Source organism: Cherax quadricarinatus, chromosome 43, assembly GCF_038502225.1.
Source record: "Cherax quadricarinatus isolate ZL_2023a chromosome 43, ASM3850222v1, whole genome shotgun sequence".
Classification (NCBI taxonomy): Eukaryota; Metazoa; Arthropoda; class Malacostraca; order Decapoda; family Parastacidae; genus Cherax; species Cherax quadricarinatus.
In genome coordinates, this window is record NC_091334.1 from 16644806 (window position 1) to 16664805 (window position 20000).

The 20000-nt window shown below is 48.6% G+C and overlaps 1 protein-coding gene across 3 annotated transcripts in view; it reads right to left on the reverse strand.

Annotated features, from left to right (window-relative positions):
• ci (cubitus interruptus) overlaps window positions 1-20000 on the reverse strand; it is a 583843-nt gene that overhangs the window by 172456 nt on the left and 391387 nt on the right. For all 3 annotated transcript variants that reach the window (XM_070093621.1, XM_070093622.1, XM_070093623.1), the window contains one exon: window positions 15457-15668. In XM_070093621.1, the coding sequence (XP_069949722.1) occupies window positions 15457-15668 (212 nt within the window). The remainder of the gene's footprint in view (window positions 1-15456; window positions 15669-20000) is intronic.

The window sequence follows — 20000 nt, forward strand, 5'->3', positions numbered from 1 at the left end:
AGTGGTTAAGTGGGACCGGAGACGGGGTAGTGGGGGCAGTGTAGTAGTTAAGTGGGAGGGAGACGAGGTAGAGGGAGGCAGTGTAGTGGTTAAGTGGGAGGTGAGACGGGGTAGTGTAGTGGTTAAATGGGAGGGGAGACGGGGTAGTGGGAGGAAGTGTAGAGGTTAAGTGGGAGGGGAGACGGGGAAGTGGGAGGCAGTGTAGTGGTTAAGTGGGAGGGGAGACGGGGAAGTGGGGGCAGTGTAGTGATTAAGTGGGAGGGAGACGAGGTAGTAGGAGGCAGTGTAGTGGTTAAGTGGGAGGGGAGACGAGGTAGTGGGGATAATGTAGTGGTTAAGTGGGAGGGAGACGAGGTAGTGGGGGCAGTGTAGTGGTTAAGTGGGAGGGAGACGAAGTAGTGGGGGCAGTGTAGTGGTTAAGTGGGAGGGAGACGAGGTAGTGGGGGCAGTATAGTGGTCAAGTGGGAGGGGAGACAGGGTAGTGGAGGCAGTGTAGTGGTTAAGTGGGAGGGAGACGAGGTAGTAGGAGGCAGTGTAGTGGTTAAGTGGGAGGGGAGACGAGGTAGTGGGGGCAGTATAGTGGTTAAGTGGGAGGGAGACGAGGTAGTAGGAGGCAGTACAGTGGTTAAGTGGGAGGGAGACGAGGTAGTAGGAGCCAGTGTAGTAAAGTGGGAGGCAGTGCAATGGTTAAGTGGGAGGGGAGACGGGGTAGTGGGGGCAGTATAGTGGTTAAGTGGGGGTGAGACGGGGTAGTGGGGGCAGTGTAGTGGTTAAGGGGGAGGGGAGACGAGGTAGTGGGGGCAGAATAGTGGTTAAGTGGGGGGTGAGACGGGGTAGTGGGGGCAGTGTAGTGGTTAAGTGGGGGGGAGACGCGGTAGTGGGGGCAGTGTAGTGGTTAAGTGGGAGGGAGACGCGGTAGTGGGGGCAGTGTAGTGGTTAAGCGGGAGGGAGACGAGGTAGTGGGGGCAGTGTAGTGGTTAAGTGGGGGGGGAGACGCGGTAGTGGGGGCAGTGTAGTGGTTAAGCGGGAGGGAGACGAGGTAGTGGGGGCAGTGTAGTGGTTAAGTGGGGGGGGGAGACGCGGTAGTGGGGGCAGTGTAGTGGTTAAGCGGGAGGGAGACGAGGTAGTGGGGGGCAGCCTGGGGTGATCTGGGAAAGGGGTGGTCTATGGGAAGAGGGTAATCCATGTGAAAGTGGGATCTTGTTGAAGGGGTGGTCTAGGAGGGGTGGTCTTGTTGAAGGGTGATCTAGGGAAAATGCTGGGGGGAAGGGAAGATCAGTGGCACTAATCGACACTACAAAGGGGGGGGGGGGCTCGTTAACTCAAGTGTCACACAGCACAAGAGCAGTAAATTTTGCGGTGACAAAACAGTCAACCTGACATGGACACCAAAACTCATCAATTTTTTCCAACAAATACGACTTAAAACACTGTACAAGACTGTCACTCAACGACACACACACTACATGCTAAACTCTCTCCACAAAATCATTGTCACACCATTCTCTCTCCCGTCACGTTAGAAAGTGCGTCTGTGTCACACCATTCTCTCTCCCGTCACGTTATAAAGTGCGTCTGTGTCACACCATTCTCTCTCCCGTCACGTTATAAAGTGCGTCTGTGTCACACCATTCTCTCTCCCGTCACGTTATAAAGTGCGTCTGTGTCACACCATTCTCTCTCCCGTCACGTTACAAAGTGCGTCTGTGTCACACCATTCTCTCTCCCGTCACGTTATAAAGTGCGTCTGTGTCACACCATTCTCTCTCCCGTCACGTTATAAAGTGCGTCTGTGTCACACCATTCTCTCTCCCGTCACGTTATAAAGTGCGTCTGTGTCACACCATTCTCTCTCCCGTCACGTTATAAAGTGCGTCTGTGTCACATCATTCTCTCTCCCGTCACGTTACAAAGTGCTTCTGTGTCACACCATTCTCTCTCCCGTCACGTTATAAAGTGTGTCTGTGTCACACCATTCTCTCCCGTCACGTTATAAAGTGCGTCTGTGTCACATCATTCTCTCTCCCGTCACGTTATAAAGTGTGTCTGTGTCACACCATTCTCTCTCCCGTCACGTTACAAAGTGCGTCTGTGTCACATCATTCTCTCTCCCGTCACGTTATAAAGTGCGTCTGTGTCACATCATTCTCTCTCCCGTCACGTTATAAAGTGCGTCTGTGTCACACCATTCTCTCCCGTCACGTTACAAAGTGCGTCTGTGTCACACCATTCTCTCTCCCGTCACGTTATAAAGTGCGTCTGTGTCACACCATTCTCTCTCCCGTCACGTTATAAAGTGCGTCTGTGTCACATCATTCTCTCTCCCGTCACGTTATAAAGTGCGTCTGTGTCACATCATTCTCTCTCCCGTCACGTTACAAAGTGCTTCTGTGTCACACCATTCTCTCTCCCGTCACGTTATAAAGTGTGTCTGTGTCACACCATTCTCTCTCCCGTCACTTTACAAAGTGCGTCTGTGTCACATCATTCTCTCTCCCGTCACGTTATAAAGTGCGTCTGTGTCACATCATTCTCTCTCCCGTCACGTTATAAAGTGCGTCTGTGTCACACCATTCTCTCTCCCGTCACGTTACAAAGTGCGTCTGTGTCACACCATTCTCTCTCCCGTCACGTTACAAAGTGCGTCTGTGTCACACCATTCTCTCTCCCGTCACGTTATAAAGTGCGTCTGTGTCACATCATTCTCTCTCCAGTCACGTTATAAAGTGCGTCTGTGTCACACCATTCTCTCTCCCGTCACGTTACAAAGTGCGTCTGTGTCACACCATTCTCTCTCTCGTCACTTTACAAAGTGCGTCTGTGTCACACCATTCTCTCTCCCGTCACGTTACAAAGTGCGTCTGTGTCACACCATTCTCTCTCTCGTCACGTTACAAAGTGCGTCTGTGTCACACCATTCTCTCGTCACGTTAGAAAGTGCGTCTGTGTCACACCATTCTCTCTCTCGTCACGTTACAAAGTGCGCCTGTGTCACACCATTCTCTCTCCCGTCACGTTACAAAGTGCGTCTGTGTCACACCATTCTCTCTCTCGTCACGTTAGAAAGTGCGTCTGTGTCACACCATTCTCTCTCTCGTCACGTTAGAAAGTGCGTCTGTGTCACATCATTCTCTCTCTCGTCACGTTAGAAAGTGCGTGTGTCACACCATTCTCTCTCCCGTCACGTTACAAAGTGCGTCTGCGTCACACCATTCTCTCTCTCGTCACGTTACAAAGTGCGTCTGTGTCACACCATTCTCTCTCTCGTCACGTTACAAAGTGCGTCTGTGTCACACCATTCTCTCTCCCGTCACGTTACAAAGTGCGTCTGTGTCACACCATTCTCTCACTCGTCACTTTACAAAGTGCGTCTGTGTCACACCATTCTCTCTCTCGTCACGTTACAAAGTGCGTCTGTGTCACACCATTCTCTCTCCCGTCACGTTATAAAGTGCGCCTGTGTCACACCATTCTCTCGTCACGTTACAAAGTGCGTCTGTGTCACACCATTCTCTCGTCACGTTACAAAGTGCGTCTGTGTCACACCATTCTCTCTCTCGTCACGTTACAAAGTGCGTCTGTGTCACACCACTCTCTCTCCCGTCACGTTATAAAGTGCGTCTGTGTCACACCATTCTCTCTCCCGTCACGTTACAAAGTGCATCTGTGTCACACCATTCTCTCCCGTCACGTTACAAAGTGCATCTGTGTCACACCATTCTCTCTCCCGTCACGTTACAAAGTGCTTGTGTCACACCATTCTCTCTCCCGTCACGTTACAAAGTGCGTCTGTGTCACACCATTCTCTCTCCCGTCACGTTACAAAGTGCGTCTGTGTCACACCATTCTCTCTCCCGTCACGTTACAAAGTGCGTCTGTGTCACACCATTCTCTCTCTCGTCACGTTACAAAGTGCGTCTGTGTCACATCATTCTCTCTCCCGTCACGTTACAAAGTGCATCTGTGTCACACCATTCTCTCTCCCGTCACGTTACAAAGTGCTTCTGTGTCACATCATTCTCTCTCCCGTCACGTTACAAAGTGCGTCTGTGTCACATCATTCTCTCTCCCGTCACGTTACAAAGTGCTTCTGTGTCACACCATTCTCTCTCCCGTCACGTTATAAAGTGTGTCTGTGTCACACCATTCTCTCTCCCGTCACTTTACAAAGTGCGTCTGTGTCACATCATTCTCTCTCCCGTCACGTTATAAAGTGCGTCTGTGTCACATCATTCTCTCTCCCGTCACGTTATAAAGTGCGTCTGTGTCACACCATTCTCTCTCCCGTCACGTTACAAAGTGCGTCTGTGTCACACCATTCTCTCTCCCGTCACGTTACAAAGTGCGTCTGTGTCACACCATTCTCTCTCCCGTCACGTTATAAAGTGCGTCTGTGTCACATCATTCTCTCTCCAGTCACGTTATAAAGTGCGTCTGTGTCACACCATTCTCTCTCCCGTCACGTTACAAAGTGCGTCTGTGTCACACCATTCTCTCTCTCGTCACTTTACAAAGTGCGTCTGTGTCACACCATTCTCTCTCCCGTCACGTTACAAAGTGCGTCTGTGTCACACCATTCTCTCTCTCGTCACGTTACAAAGTGCGTCTGTGTCACACCATTCTCTCGTCACGTTAGAAAGTGCGTCTGTGTCACACCATTCTCTCTCTCGTCACGTTACAAAGTGCGCCTGTGTCACACCATTCTCTCTCCCGTCACGTTACAAAGTGCGTCTGTGTCACATCATTCTCTCTCTCGTCACGTTACAAAGTGCGCCTGTGTCACACCATTCTCTCTCCCGTCACGTTACAAAGTGCGTCTGTGTCACATCATTCTCTCTCTCGTCACGTTAGAAAGTGCGTCTGTGTCACACCATTCTCTCTCTCGTCACGTTAGAAAGTGCGTCTGTGTCACACCATTCTCTCTCTCGTCACGTTACAAAGTGCGTCTGTGTCACACCATTCTCTCTCTCGTCACGTTAGAAAGTGCGTCTGTGTCACACCATTCTCTCTCTCGTCACGTTAGAAAGTGCGTCTGTGTCACATCATTCTCTCTCTCGTCACGTTAGAAAGTGCGTGTGTCACACCATTCTCTCTCCCGTCACGTTACAAAGTGCGTCTGCGTCACACCATTCTCTCTCTCGTCACGTTACAAAGTGCGTCTGTGTCACACCATTCTCTCTCTCGTCACGTTACAAAGTGCGTCTGTGTCACACCATTCTCTCTCCCGTCACGTTACAAAGTGCGTCTGTGTCACACCATTCTCTCTCTCGTCACTTTACAAAGTGCGTCTGTGTCACACCATTCTCTCTCGTCACGTTACAAAGTGCGTCTGTGTCACACCATTCTCTCTCCCGTCACGTTATAAAGTGCGCCTGTGTCACACCATTCTCTCGTCACGTTACAAAGTGCGTCTGTGTCACACCATTCTCTCGTCACGTTACAAAGTGCGTCTGTGTCACACCATTCTCTCTCTCGTCACGTTACAAAGTGCGTCTGTGTCACACCACTCTCTCTCCCGTCACGTTATAAAGTGCGTCTGTGTCACACCATTCTCTCTCCCGTCACGTTACAAAGTGCATCTGTGTCACACCATTCTCTCCCGTCACGTTACAAAGTGCATCTGTGTCACACCATTCTCTCTCCCGTCACGTTACAAAGTGCTTGTGTCACACCATTCTCTCTCCCGTCACGTTACAAAGTGCGTCTGTGTCACACCATTCTCTCTCCCGTCACGTTACAAAGTGCGTCTGTGTCACACCATTCTCTCTCCCGTCACGTTACAAAGTGCGTCTGTGTCACACCATTCTCTCTCTCGTCACGTTACAAAGTGCGTCTGTGTCACATCATTCTCTCTCCCGTCACGTTACAAAGTGCATCTGTGTCACACCATTCTCTCTCCCGTCACGTTACAAAGTGCTTCTGTGTCACATCATTCTCTCTCCCGTCACGTTACAAAGTGCGTCTGTGTCACATCATTCTCTCTCCCGTCACGTTACAAAGTGCGTCTGTGTCACATCATTCTCTCTCCCGTCACGTTACAAAGTGCTTCTGTGTCACATCATTCTCTCTCCCGTCACGTTACAAAGTGCGTCTGTGTCACATCATTCTCTCTCCCGTCACGTTACAAAGTGCGTGTGTGTCACATCATTCTCTCTCCCGTCACGTTACAAAGTGCGTCTGTGTCACATCATTCTCTCTCCCGTCACGTTACAAAGTGCGTCTGTGTCACACCATTCTCTCTCCCGTCACGTTACAAAGTGCGTCTGTGTCACATCATTCTCTCTCCCGTCACGTTACAAAGTACGTCTGTGTCACACCATTCTCTCTCCCGTCACGTTACAAAGTGCGTCTGTGTCACATCATTCTCTCTCCCGTCACGTTACAAAGTGCGTCTGTGTCACACCATTCTCTCTCCCGTCACGTTACAAAGTGCGTCTGTGTCACATCATTCTCTCTCCCGTCACGTTACAAAGTACGTCTGTGTCACACCATTCTCTCTCCCGTCACGTTACAAAGTGCGTCTGTGTCACATCATTCTCTCTCCCGTCACGTTACAAAGTACGTCTGTGTCACACCATTCTCTCTCCCGTCACGTTACAAAGTGCGTCTGTGTCACATCATTCTCTCTCCCGTCACTTTACAAAGTGCGTCTGTGTCACACCATTCTCTCTCCCGTCACGTTACAAAGTGCGTCTGTGTCACACCATTCTCTCACCCGTCACGTTACAAAGTGCGTCTGTGTCACACCATTCTCTCTCCCGTCACGTTACAAAGTGCGTCTGTGTCACATCATTCTCTCTCCCGTCACGTTACAAAGTACGTCTGTGTCACACCATTCTCTCTCCCGTCACGTTACAAAGTACGTCTGTGTCACACCATTCTCTCTCCCGTCACGTTACAAAGTGCGTCTGTGTCACATCATTCTCTCTCCCGTCACGTTACAAAGTACGTCTGTGTCACACCATTCTCTCTCCCGTCACGTTACAAAGTACGTCTGTGTCACACCATTCTCTCTCCCGTCACGTTACAAAGTACGTCTGTGTCACACCATTCTCTCTCCCGTCACGTTACAAAGTACGTCTGTGTCACACCATTCTCTCTCCCGTCACGTTACAAAGTACGTCTGTGTCACACCATTCTCTCTCCCGTCACGTTACAAAGTACGTCTGTGTCACACCATTCTCTCTCCCGTCACGTTACAAAGTGCGTCTGTGTCACATCATTCTCTCTCCCGTCACGTTACAAAGTACGTCTGTGTCACACCATTCTCTCTCCCGTCACGTTACAAAGTACGTCTGTGTCACACCATTCTCTCTCCCGTCACGTTACAAAGTACGTCTGTGTCACACCATTCTCTCTCCCGTCACGTTACAAAGTACGTCTGTGTCACACCATTCTCTCTCCCGTCACGTTACAAAGTGCGTCTGTGTTATTTTCAACATTATTGAAAACTTAAAAAATAATAATAATCGGGAGTCCTAAGGCAACAGTTATAACTTAAATATTCGTCCAGAAGGAAATATTTCTGGCAGGAAGTGTTAGTGAGAGCTGTATAGAGAGAACCTTCACTGCTTCTATATTACTGCCAACCTTCAAGCTTCTCCACCTTGCAATATACCTTTGTTATACCTTTGCCGAGTTTCCCGAGTTTTCCTACTCCCGCAGCTTGGTGCTGGCCTGGTTAACCAGGCTGTTGCTGCCGGTGGTCTGCTGGCCAACATATCCACCACAGCCTGGTTGATCTGGCACTTGGTGGAGACACTTGCTCACCTTCCTCTTGAAGACGGAGGCCAGAGAGGTACATAACAATCTACACTTGCAAAATTCTAGGGGTGCCATGAGTACACGGAGTGAGAACTCAGCAAGTGTGAAGGGACCAAGACTTTTCAACGTCCTCCCTTAATACAAAAGGGAAAATTACCAACAGACCCCTGGCTGTCTTCAAGGGCTCCATATGTCTCTCAGGTCATTGGCTGATCAGCCAGGCTGTGATGCTTAGGTTGGACTTCGTGCAACTAGCACCAACAACCTGATCTACTATGAGGCATGGTCTGGGGCCGGGCCGCGGGGGCGTTGACCCCCCGGAACATACTCCAGGTAGGTGCTCACGCTACAGTAATTGAGTTACCCTTCACCTGATTGTTGAGTTACCCTTCACATGATTGTTGAGTTACCCTTCACATGATTGTTGAGTTACCCTTCACTTGATTGTTGAGTTACCCTTCACCTGATTGTTGAGTTACCCTTCACTTGATTGTTGAGTTACCCTTCACCTGATTGTTGAGTTACCCTTCACATGATTGTTGAGTTACCCTTCACCTGATTGTTGAGTTACCCTTCACTTGATTGTTGAGTTACCCGTCACCTGATTGTTGAGTTACCCTTCACCTGATTGAGTTACCCTTCACCTAATTGTTTGAGTTACCCTTCACCTGATTGTTGAGTTACCCTTCACTTGATTGTTGAGTTACCCTTCACTTGATTGTTGAGTTACCCTTCAACTGATGAGTTACCCTTCACTTGATTGAGTTACCCTTCACTTGATTGTTGAGTTACCCTTCACCTGATCGTTGAGTTACCCTTCACCTGATGAGTTACCCTTCACCTGATCATTGAGTTACCCTTCACTTGATTGTCGAGTTACCCTTCACTTGATTGTTGAGTTACCCTTCACTTGATTGTTGAGTTACCCTTCACTTGATTGAGTTACCCTTCACTTGATTGTTGAGTTACCCTTCACCTGATTGAGTTACCCTTCACCTGATTGAGTTGCCCTTCACCTGATTGTTGAGTTACCCTTCACCTGATTGTTGAGTTACCCTTCACCTGATTGTTGAGTTACCCTTCACCTGATTGTTGAGTTACCCTTCACCTGATTGAGTTGCCCTTCACCTGATTGTTGAGTTACCCTTCACCTGATTGAGTTACCCTTCACCTTATTGAGTTGCCCTTCACCTGATTGTTGAGTTACCCTTCACCTGATTGTTGAGTTACCCTTCACCTGATTGTTGAGTTACCCTTCACCTGATTGTTGAGTTACCCTTCACCTGATTGTTGAGTTACCCTTCACCTGATTGTTGAGTTACCCTTCACCTGATTGTTGAGTTACCCTTCACCTGATTGAGTTACCCTTCACCTTATTGTTGAGTTGCCCTTCACCTGATTGTTGAGTTGCCCTTCACCTGATTGAGTTACCCTTCACCTGATTGTTGAGTTACCTTTCACCTGATTGTTGAGTTACCCTTCACCTGATTGTTGAGTTACCCTTCACCTGATTGAGTTACCCTTCACCTTATTGTTGAGTTGCCCTTCACCTGATTGTTGAGTTACCCTTCACCAGATTGTTGAGTTACCCTTCACTTGATTGTTGAGTTACCCTTCACCTGATTGAGTTACCCTTCACCTGATTGTTGAGTTACCCTTCACCTGATTGTTGAGTTACCCTTCACTTGATTGTTGAGTTACCCTTCACCTGATTGTTGAGTTACCCTTCACCTGATTGAGTTACCCTTCACCTGATTGTTGAGTTGCCCTTCACCTGATTGTTGAGTTACCCTTCACCTGATTGTTGAGTTACCCTTCACCTGACTGTTGAGTTGCCCTTCGCCTGATTGTTGAGTTACCCTTCACCTGATTGTTGAGTTACCCTTCACCTGATTGTTGAGTTGCCCTTCGCCTGATTGTTGAGTTACCCTTCACCTGATTGTTGAGTTACCCTTCACTTGATTGTTGAGTTACCCTTCACTTGATTGTTGAGTTACCCTTCACTTGATTGAGTTACCCTTCACCTGATTGTTGAGTTGCCCTTCACCTGATTGTTGAGTTACCCTTCACTTGATTGTTGAGTTACCCTTCACTTGATTGTTGAGTTACCCTTCACCTGATTGTTCAGTTACCCTTCACCTGATTGTTGAGTTACCCTTCACCTGATTGTTGAGTTACACTTCACCTGATTGTTGAGTTACCCTTCACCTGATTGTTGAGTTACCCTTCACCTGATTGAGTTACCCTTCACCTGATTGTTGAGTTACCCTTCACCTGATTGTTGAGTTACCCTTCACCTGATTGTTGAGTTACCCTTCACCTGATTGTTGAGTTGCCCTTCACCTGATTGAGTTGCCCTTCACCTGATTGTTGAGTTACCCTTCACCTGATTGTTGAGTTACCCTTCACCTGATTGTTGAGTTGCCCTTCACCTGATTGTTGAGTTACCCTTCACCTGATTGTTGAGTTACCCTTCACCTGATTGTTGAGTTACCCTTCACCTGATTGTTGAGTTACCCTTCACCTGATTGTTGAGTTACCCTTCACCTGATTGTTGAGTTACCCTTCACCTGATTGTTGAGTTACCCTTCACCTGATTGTTGAGTTGCCCTTCACCTGATTGTTGAGTTGCCCTTCACCTGATTGTTGAGTTATACTTCACCTGATTGTTGAGTTACCCTTCACCTGATTGTTGAGTTACCCTTCACCTGATTGTTGAGTTACCCTTCACCTGATTGTTGAGTTACCCTTCACCTGATTGAGTTACCCTTCACCTGATTGTTGAGTTGCCCTTCACCTGATTGTTGAGTTGCCCTTCACCTGATTGAGTTACACTTCACCTGATTGTTGAGTTACCCTTCACCTGATTGTTGTTACCCTTCACCTGATTGTTGAGTTACCCTTCACCTGATTGTTGAGTTACCCTTCACCTGATTGTTGAGTTACCCTTCACCTGATTGAGTTACCCTTCACCTGATTGTTGAGTTGCCCTTCACCTGATTGTTGAGTTGCCCTTCACCTGATTGTTGAGTTACCCTTCACCTGATTGTTGAGTTACCCTTCACCTGATTGTTGAGTTACACTTCACCTGATTGAGTTACCCTTCACCTGATTGTTGAGTTACCCTTCACCTGATTGTTGAGTTACCCTTCACCTGATTGTTGAGTTGCCCTTCACCTGATTGTTGAGTTACCCTTCACCTGATTGTTGAGTTGCCCTTCACCTGATTGTTGAGTTACCCTTCACATGATTGTTGAGTTACCCTTCACCTGATTGTTGAGTTACCCTTCACCTGATTGTTGAGTTGCCCTTCACCTGATTGTTGAGTTACCCTTCATCTAATTAATAATAATATATTTATTACTACATGTACAAGGTATACAGACCATAGCTGACATCATTGTTATGCTCAACATTTCGGGTAAATTATGTCAGTTTTATCCCAGGATGCGACCCATACCAGTCCACTAACTCCCAGATACTCATATTACTGTACACAAATAACCCGCACATAGAAGAGAGGAACTTACGACAACGTTTCGGTCCGACTTGGACCATTTACAAAGGCGACTTTGTAAATGGTCCAAGTCTGACCGAAACGTCGTTGTAAGTTCCTCTCTTCTATGTGCGGGTTATTTGTGTATCGTTCCAGTCACGGTATTGTGCCTTTTTTTGTTATTCATTTTACTGATGGGTGAACACAGACAACAGTGTAAAGAAACGCGCAATGTTTCTACCCTCGCTGGGAATCTAACCTGGACCCTAGCCGTGTGAAGCGAGAGCTTTAGGCACCAGACCACGGGGCACCGTGGTAAGTTACCCATCTGAGTGCTGAGTTAGTCTTCATCTGACTGTTTAATTACCCCTCATTACCCCCCTCAGGTATTCAGTAGTAATTATCAAATGGTATATAATACCGACAGGTTGGTAGATAAGACACATAGGCAACATTTAGGCAACTTTATTCCGAAACGTTTCGCCTACACAGTAGGCTTCTTCAGTCGAGTACAGAAAGTAGGCAGGAGCAGTAGAGATGTGAAGACGATGTCTTCACATCTCTACTGCTCCTGCCTACTTTCTGTACTCGACTGAAGAAGCCTACTGTGTAGGCGAAACGTTTCGGAATAAAGTTGCCTAAATGTTGCCTATGTGTCTTATCTACCAATTCAGTAGTAACATTACGATTATTCCTACTATTAATGCCGTTAATACTATTCTTACTACAATAACACACACACACACACGACCCTTACAACTACATACAGGTACACACACACACACACACACACACACACACACACACACACACACACACACACACACACTCAACTTTGTCTTCACATTCAACAAGACTGGAGACTCTCCCTCGTAAAAGAGTTCCTTGTTTTCTCTAAACATTGTTTGAGCAGGAAAAGGCAGGCGCGTGAGTGTGTATTGGAAAGAGAGCAATGTACACATACATGTTCAAACGTGTACACACACACACACACACACACACACACACACACACACACACGATCTTATTCACGATAACCAGCACGGATTCAGGGATGGGAAATCCTGTGTCACAAACCTACTGGAATTTTACGACAAGGTGACAGAAGACAAGAGAGAGAGGGGTGGATAGACTACTAAACTGTAAGAAGACTCAGCATAGTTCCACTCAAGAGATTAGTGCAGAAGCTAGAGGAGCAAGCAGGAATAACAGGATCAGGCAATACCTGACAGGAAGGAAACAACGAGTGACGGTACGTGATGAGGTGTCAAAGTGGGCGACTGTGACGAGCGGGGTTCCACAAGGGTCAGTCCTAGGACCACTACTGTTTATGGTGTATGTGAATGACATGACAGAAGATACAGGTTCGGAAGTGTCCCTGTTTGCAAACGATGTGAAGCTAATGCGAAGAATTCAAGTGAATGAGGAACAGGCAGGACTACAAAGGGATCTGGACAGGCTGCAACCCTGGTCCAGCAACTGGCTCCTGGAGTTAAACACCAAGTGTAAAGTCATGAAGATTGGGGGAGGTCAGAGAAGACCGCAGACAAAGTACAGTCTAGGGGACCAAAGACTGCAACCCTCACACAAAGAAAAGGATCTCGAGGTGAGCATATTACCGAGCACATCTCTGCAATTATAGAGTTGTCAGGAAGTGGAGCAATCTGGAGAGTGATGTAGTGGAGACAGAATCCATACATAGCTTTAAGAGATATGATAAAGCTCATGGAACAGCGAAAGAATGGACCTAGTGGCAACCAGCAAAGAGGCTGGGCCAAGAGCTATCATTCGATCCCTGCAACTACAGATAGATAAGTACACACACAAGGGTGATGATACAATTCCCAAACATCCTAAACTCCCTACCCCACACTCCCACACTCACTTTAACACCTACACACCCTCCCGGAGGGAGGGAGGGAGGGAGGGAGGGAGGGAGGGGGATGTGTGTTATCCCAGCTTCACCACCTGTCATCACTCACACTCAGTATACAGTCACTCGTACGCCGACGTTACACCACTGACGTCGCTGTAACGTAACACCTATACACCAGCAACGTAGCAGGCACGTCACAGTAACAGAGCAGTTACACTGTAAACAGTTACATCACAGTAACGGATCATTTACGCCACAGTAAACAGTAACATCATAAAAATCTTCGAAAGAGTAACGAGACGGCAGATTACAAATTTCATGGAACAGCACAACCAACATAATCCAAACCATCATGGTTTTAGACGATCATGTCTGTCACAGCTGCTGAAGCATTATGACAGAGTTAAGGAGGCGTTAGAAGACGACCAAAACGCAGATGTAATATACACATATTTTGCAAAGGCGTTTGTGAGCGATCATGGGGTGATAGCGCACAAAATGAGAGCCAAAGGCATTACAAGGAAGGTAGGCAGATGGATTTTCGGGTTCCTAACACAGAACACAAAAAATAGAAGTAAATATAGGTAAAAAGCTGAGTACCCCAAGGCACTGTCCTCGCGCCTCTGCTGTTTATCCTCATAGCTAACATAGATAAAAACACTCGTCACAGTTTTGTATCAGCATCTGCAGATGACACTAAAATGAGCATGAAAGTCACTTCGGTAGAAGAAGGCTGGAGTTTTGAGACTCTATGACCGCGGGTTCAATCCCGGCCGGGGGTATGGTTTATATAAGAAGTGTTTCCCAGTGGGCAGTGGAGAACAACATGACGTTCAGTGGTGATAAGTTCCAGCTGCTTAGGTATGGAAAGAATGAAGAACTCTACAGGAACACTGTGTACAAAACTAAAGAGGATCGTTAAATAAAACAAAGGAACACGTAAAAGACTTGGGAGTAATTATGTTAGTTGACCTTTCTTTCGAAGAACACAATAAGACAAAGGTCACGACAGCCACGAGGATGATGGAATGGATAATGAGGACTTTCAAGACCAGAGAAATAATGCCAGTGGTGACACTTTTCAAATCCCTAATGCTCCCTCATCTGGAATATTGTTCATTGTTGACGGCCCCGTTCAGGGCAGGAGAAATATCAAGAGCTGGAACAAATACAGAGATCGTTTACGGTCTGTATAGAGCCAGTAAAGCATTTAAATCACTGGGAACGCTTTAAAGTCTTAAATATATACTCAATGAAGCAGAAGAGAGAGATACATGATAATATATACCTGGAAGGTACTCGAGGACCTGGTCCCAAATCTGCACACTACCATAACATTCTGGAGCGAGAGATATGGGAGAAAGTGTAAAATAAACCCAGTGGAAAGCAGAGGCACCGTGGGTACAATAAGAGAACATTATATCATCATTTGTGGCCCCAGATTATTCAACAGAAGATATCAGAAACACTGCTGGAACAAATGTAGAAGTATTCAAGAGGAAACTGGACAAGCTGTGATGGATATGTGGGGCAGCGGACCTCCAGTAACAACAGCCTGGTTGACCAGGATAGCACCAGACGAGAATGACCCATGGCCGGGCTCGGTTAGACGAGACACACACACATACATATATAAAGGTACATCACTGTAACAATGTGTACGTCATAGACAAGTAACGACTATGGTAACTAATTAGTTTGTGGTTTAGTATTCGTTTATACTGGTTCATGAAATTTAACCTAGTCCAACCTAACCTAGTGATGTTGCTGCAACTCTGCCTCTCCCTACACACAACTCTTCCCTTGTTCGACTACAGATGGAGAGTTGTGTGCAGAAAACTAGAGAGCAAGTTGAGTCAACCAGCTGCCTGGAATCAGTCTTGTGAGACCTATTTCAGAGAGTGAAGCCAGCATTTCAAAAGGTGAAACCACTTCTGAAACCAGTGCTGAAGCACCCAAGTGAAGACTAAGATAACACTACTGACTACTGTACCATTTGTAAATACGTTCTGTATCTCCCATTAATCCACAGTAATGTAACAGTGTGTTACATCAATCTGTTATACAAGTGGAAATCCAATAAGATTAAACAGGTGATATCACAATATATAAGAAAACCACTAGTGCTTTCGTGATTTCTCACATTATCAAGGGCCTCTTACAGGTCCTTGATAATGTGTGAAAATCACGAAAGCTCACAGTGCTTGTTTTACATACTTAAATATCTTTCATTAATATATTTTAAAAGAACAATTATGCTAGAGAAACGAAGTGCTCATGGCAGGGGTACTGCCCCAGGGTGCTGCCCCAGGGTACTTACCACGTCCTTCTAATGGTGAGAGGCCTCGTAGGGAGGCCTGGGGGGAGGTATGGAGGGACTGGTAGAGATGCTCCATGTAGGGGGGGATCCGGTAGGCAGGGTGTGGGGGGGCTGGTAGCTCCCCTGGGGATGTGCCCAGGGGCGCCGTGCCCAGTCTCCCGCCCACCAGGGGGGGCAGCTCTAGGGCAGGACTCCCTCCAGTCACGCCAAGCCTGGGGAAGGTAAGTAAAGACTTGTTACTCAGCGCCTGTAAGAAAGTACTCATGAGTGAGTCAGTACATGGACAGGTATACTAGTGAGTCAGTACATGGACAGGTATACTAGTGAGTCAGTACATGGACAGGTATACTAGTGAGTCAGTACATGGACAGGTATACTAGTAAGTCAGTACATGGACAGGTATACTAGTGAGTCAGTACATGGACAGGTATACTAGTAAGTCAGTACATGGACAGGTATACTAGTAAGTCAGTACATGGACAGGTATACTAGTAAGTCAGTACACGGACAGGTATACTAGTAAGTCAGTACATGGACAGGTATACTAGTAAGTCAGTACATGGACAGGTATACTAGTAAGTCAGTACATGGACAGGTATACTAGTAAGTCAGTACATGGACAGGTATACTAGTAAGTCAGTACATGGACAGGTATACTAGTAAGTCAGTACATGGAAAATAAAGCTAGTCTATATATTTAGACCTCCGGTGTCCTCTTCAGCAGATGCAAAAAAGTGAGATGGGAACATGTTTATACAGGGAGGGTGCGCCCCTCGGGTGTGCAGGTGTGTAGTGCCAGGTGTGGCAGCAGGAGCGGAGTGCCAAGTGTGTCAGGTGAGTGTGGAATGTCAGGTGTGGGTAACATGTGAGTGTGGAGTGTCAGGTGTGGCAGCAGGAGTGGAGTGCCAATTGTGTCAAGTATGGCAGCAGGAGTGGAGTGCCAAGTGTGCCAGGTGAGTGTGGAATGCCAGGTGCGGCAGCAGGTGAGTGTGGAGTGTCAGGTGAGTGTGGAATGTCATTTGTGGCAGCAGGTGAATGGACTGTCAGGTTTGGCAGCAGGTGAGTGTGGAGTGTCAGGTGTGGCATCAGGTGAGTGTGGAGTGTCAGGTGTGGCATCGGGTGAGTGGGGAGTGTCAGGTGTGGCATCGGGTGAGTGGGGAGTGTCAGGTGTGGCATCAGGTGAGTGTAGTGTCAGGTGTGGCATCAGGTGAGTGGGGAGTGTCAGGTGTGGCATCAGGTGAGTGGGGAGTGTCAGGTGTGGCATCAGGTGAGTGGGGAGTGTCAGGTGTGGCAGCAGGTGAGTGTCGAGTGTCAGGTGTGGCATCAGGTGAGTGGGGAGTGTCAGGTGTGACATCAGGTGAGTGGGGAGTGTCAGGTGTGGCATCAGGTGAGTGGGGAGTGTCAGGTGTGGCATCAGGTGAGTGGGGAGTGTCAGGTGTGGCATCAGGTGAGTGGGGAGTGTCAGGTGTGGCAGCAGGTGAGTGGGGAGTGTCAGGTGTGGCAGCAGGTGAGTGGGGAGTGTCAGGTGTGGCAGCAGGTGAGTGGGGAGTGTCAGGTGTGGCAGCAGGTGAGTGGGGAGTGTCAGGTGTGGCAGCAGGTGAGTGTGGAGTCAGGTGTGGCAGCAGGTGAGTGTGGAGTGTCAGGTGTGGCAGCAGGTGAGTGTGGAGTGTCAGGATTGGCAGCAGGTGAGTGTGGAGTGTCAGGATTGGCAGCAGGTGAGTGTGGAGTGTCAGGTGTGGCAGCAGGTGAGTGGGGAGTGTCAGGTGTGGCAGCAGGTGAGTGGGGAGTGTCAGGTGTGGCAGCAGGTGAGTGGGGAGTGTCAGGTGTGGCAGCAGGTGAGTGGGGAGTGTCAGGTGTGGCAGCAGGTGAGTGGGGAGTGTCAGGTGTGGCAGCAGGTGAGTGTGGAGTGTCAGGTGTGGCAGCAGGTGAGTGTGGAGTGTCAGGTGTGGCAGCAGGTGAGTGTGGAGTGTCAGGTGTGGCAGCAGGTGAGTGGGGAGTGTCAGGTGTGGCAGCAGGTGAGTGGGGAGTGTCAGGTGTGGCAGCAGGTGAGTGGGGAGTGTCAGGTGTGGCAGCAGGTGAGTGTAGAGTGTCAGGTGTGGCAGCAGGTGAGTGTGGAGTGTCAGGTGTGGCAGCAGGTGAGTGTGGTGTGTCAGGTGTGGCAGCAGGTGAGTGTGGAGTGTCAGGTGTGGCAGCAGGTGAGTGTGGAGTGTCAGGTGTGGCAGAAGGTGAGTGTGGAGTGTCAGGTGTGGCAGAAGGTGAGTGTGGAGTGTCAGGTGTGGCAGAAGGTGAGTGTGGAGTGTCAGGTGTGGCAGAAGGTGAGTGTGGAGTGTCAGGTGTGGCAGCAGGTGAGTGTGGAGTGTCAGGTGGGGCAGCAGGTGAGTGTGGAGTGTCAGGTGGGGCAGCAGGTGAGTGTGGAGTGTCAGATGGGGCAGCAGGTGAGTGTGGAGTGTCAGGAGGCATCAGGTGAGTGGGGAGTGTCAGGTGTGGCAGCAGGTGAGTGGGGAGTGTCAGGTGTGGCAGCAGGTGAGTGGGGAGTGTCAGGTGTGGCAGCAGGTGAGTGTGGAGTGTCAGGTGTGGCAGGTGAGTGTGGAGTGTCAGGTGTGGCAGCAGGTGAGTGTGGAGTGTCAGGTGTGGCAGCAGGTGAGTGTGGAGTGTCAGGTGTGGCAGCAGGTGAGTGTGGAGTGTCAGGTGTGGCAGCATGTGAGTGTGGAGTGTCAGGTGTGGCAGCAGGTGAGTGTGGAGTGTCAGGTGTGGCAGCAAGTGAGTGTGGAGTGTCAGGTGTGGCAGCAGGTGAGTGTGGAGTGTCAGGTGTGGCAGCAGGTGAGTGTGGAGTGTCAGGTGTGGCAGCAGGTGAGTGTGGAGTCAGGTGTGGCAGCAGGTGAGTGTGGAGTGTCAGGTGTGGCAGCAGGTGATTGTGGAGTGTCAGGTGTGGCAGCAGGTGAGTGTGGAGTGTCAGGTGGGGCAGCAGGTGAGTGTGGAGTGTCAGATGGGGCAGCAGGTGAGTGTGGAGTGTCAGGAGGCATCAGGTGAGTGGGGAGTGTCAGGTGTGGCAGCAGGTGAGTGGGGAGTGTCAGGTGTGGCAGCAGGTGAGTGTGGAGTGTCAGGTGTGGCAGGTGAGTGTGGAGTGTCAGGTGTGGCAGCAGGTGAGTGTGGAGTGTCAGGTGTGGCAGCAGGTGAGTGTGGAGTGTCAGGTGTGGCAGCAGGTGAGTGTGGAGTGTCAGGTGTGGCAGCATGTGAGTGTGGAGTGTCAGGTGTGGCAGCAGGTGAGTGTGGAGTGTCAGGTGTGGCAGCAAGTGAGTGTGGAGTGTCAGGTGTGGCAGCAGGTGAGTGTGGAGTGTCAGGTGTGGCAGCAGGTGAGTGTGGAGTGTCAGGTGTGGCAGCAGGTGAGTGTGGAGTCAGGTGTGGCAGCAGGTGAGTGTGGAGTGTCAGGTGTGGCAGCAGGTGATTGTGGAGTGTCAGGTGTGGCAGCAGGTGAGTGTGGAGTCAGGTGTGGCAGCAAGTGAGTGTGGAGTCAGGTGTGGCAGCAGGTGAGTGTGGAGTGTCAGGTGTGGCAGCAGGTGAGTGTGGAGTCAGGTGTGGCAGCAGGTGAGTGTGGAGTGTCAGGTGTGGCAGCAGGTGAGTGTGGAGTGTCAGGTGTGGCAGCAGGTGAGTGTGGAGTGTCAGGTGTGGCAGCAGGTGAGTGTGGAGTCAGGTGTGGCAGCAGGTGAGTGTGGAGTCAGGTGTGGCAGCAGGTCAGTGTACTACATCAATCCAGTATTGAGCTACCAAACTCACTGTGATGTTGTCGTGTACTTGACCAGTCTGGCTGACCAACACAACAACTCGCACTAAATCCATCACCAAAACATCTTTGATAGAAAAAAAAATCCAAACAGTCTTTGGGCAGTACACAGAAAGACGAGCCATATTTTCAATCTTTCCAAGTTAGACAAGTACTTAACTCAGGGTTAGGCTTCGCCCTTGAGGCGATGGTCGCCATCCATGTTGCAGAGGATATCACAAAGTTTGACAAATTAAAATGATGCTGTGTTCATTAGACGCCGTTATAGATGACATGCAGAAGTGTTCCAGGTGTAAACACAGGACAAACGCTGTTTTACAATTTTATTATATACTCAAACCATTAATTTCATTAGTAGGAGCCATATATAGAGTATTTGGATAATTTCCAGTAAGGTGGTAGTCTTTCGCCTGCGTATTTGAGGTTGGGATTTTGATTGCCAGTTTCGATCGTATAGTAGACAAGAACATGGTTTACCTCGACGCTACACCTCTTTAAACCAACTCGAATACAATAACTACAACACTGTCAGAAAATCAGACAAAGGAAGACAGGATAACGACTACGACCGAGCCTAACCAAGCCCTATGATCTATTACCCGACAATACCCACTGACGGCTCTCAGGGAAAGATGTAGGGAGGCTCCAGCTCCCTTAAAAGTCCCATAGCCTCCCCCTTCACAGTACATAATAATAATAATAATAATAATAATAATAATAATAATAATAATAATAATAATAATAATAATAATAATAACGACAA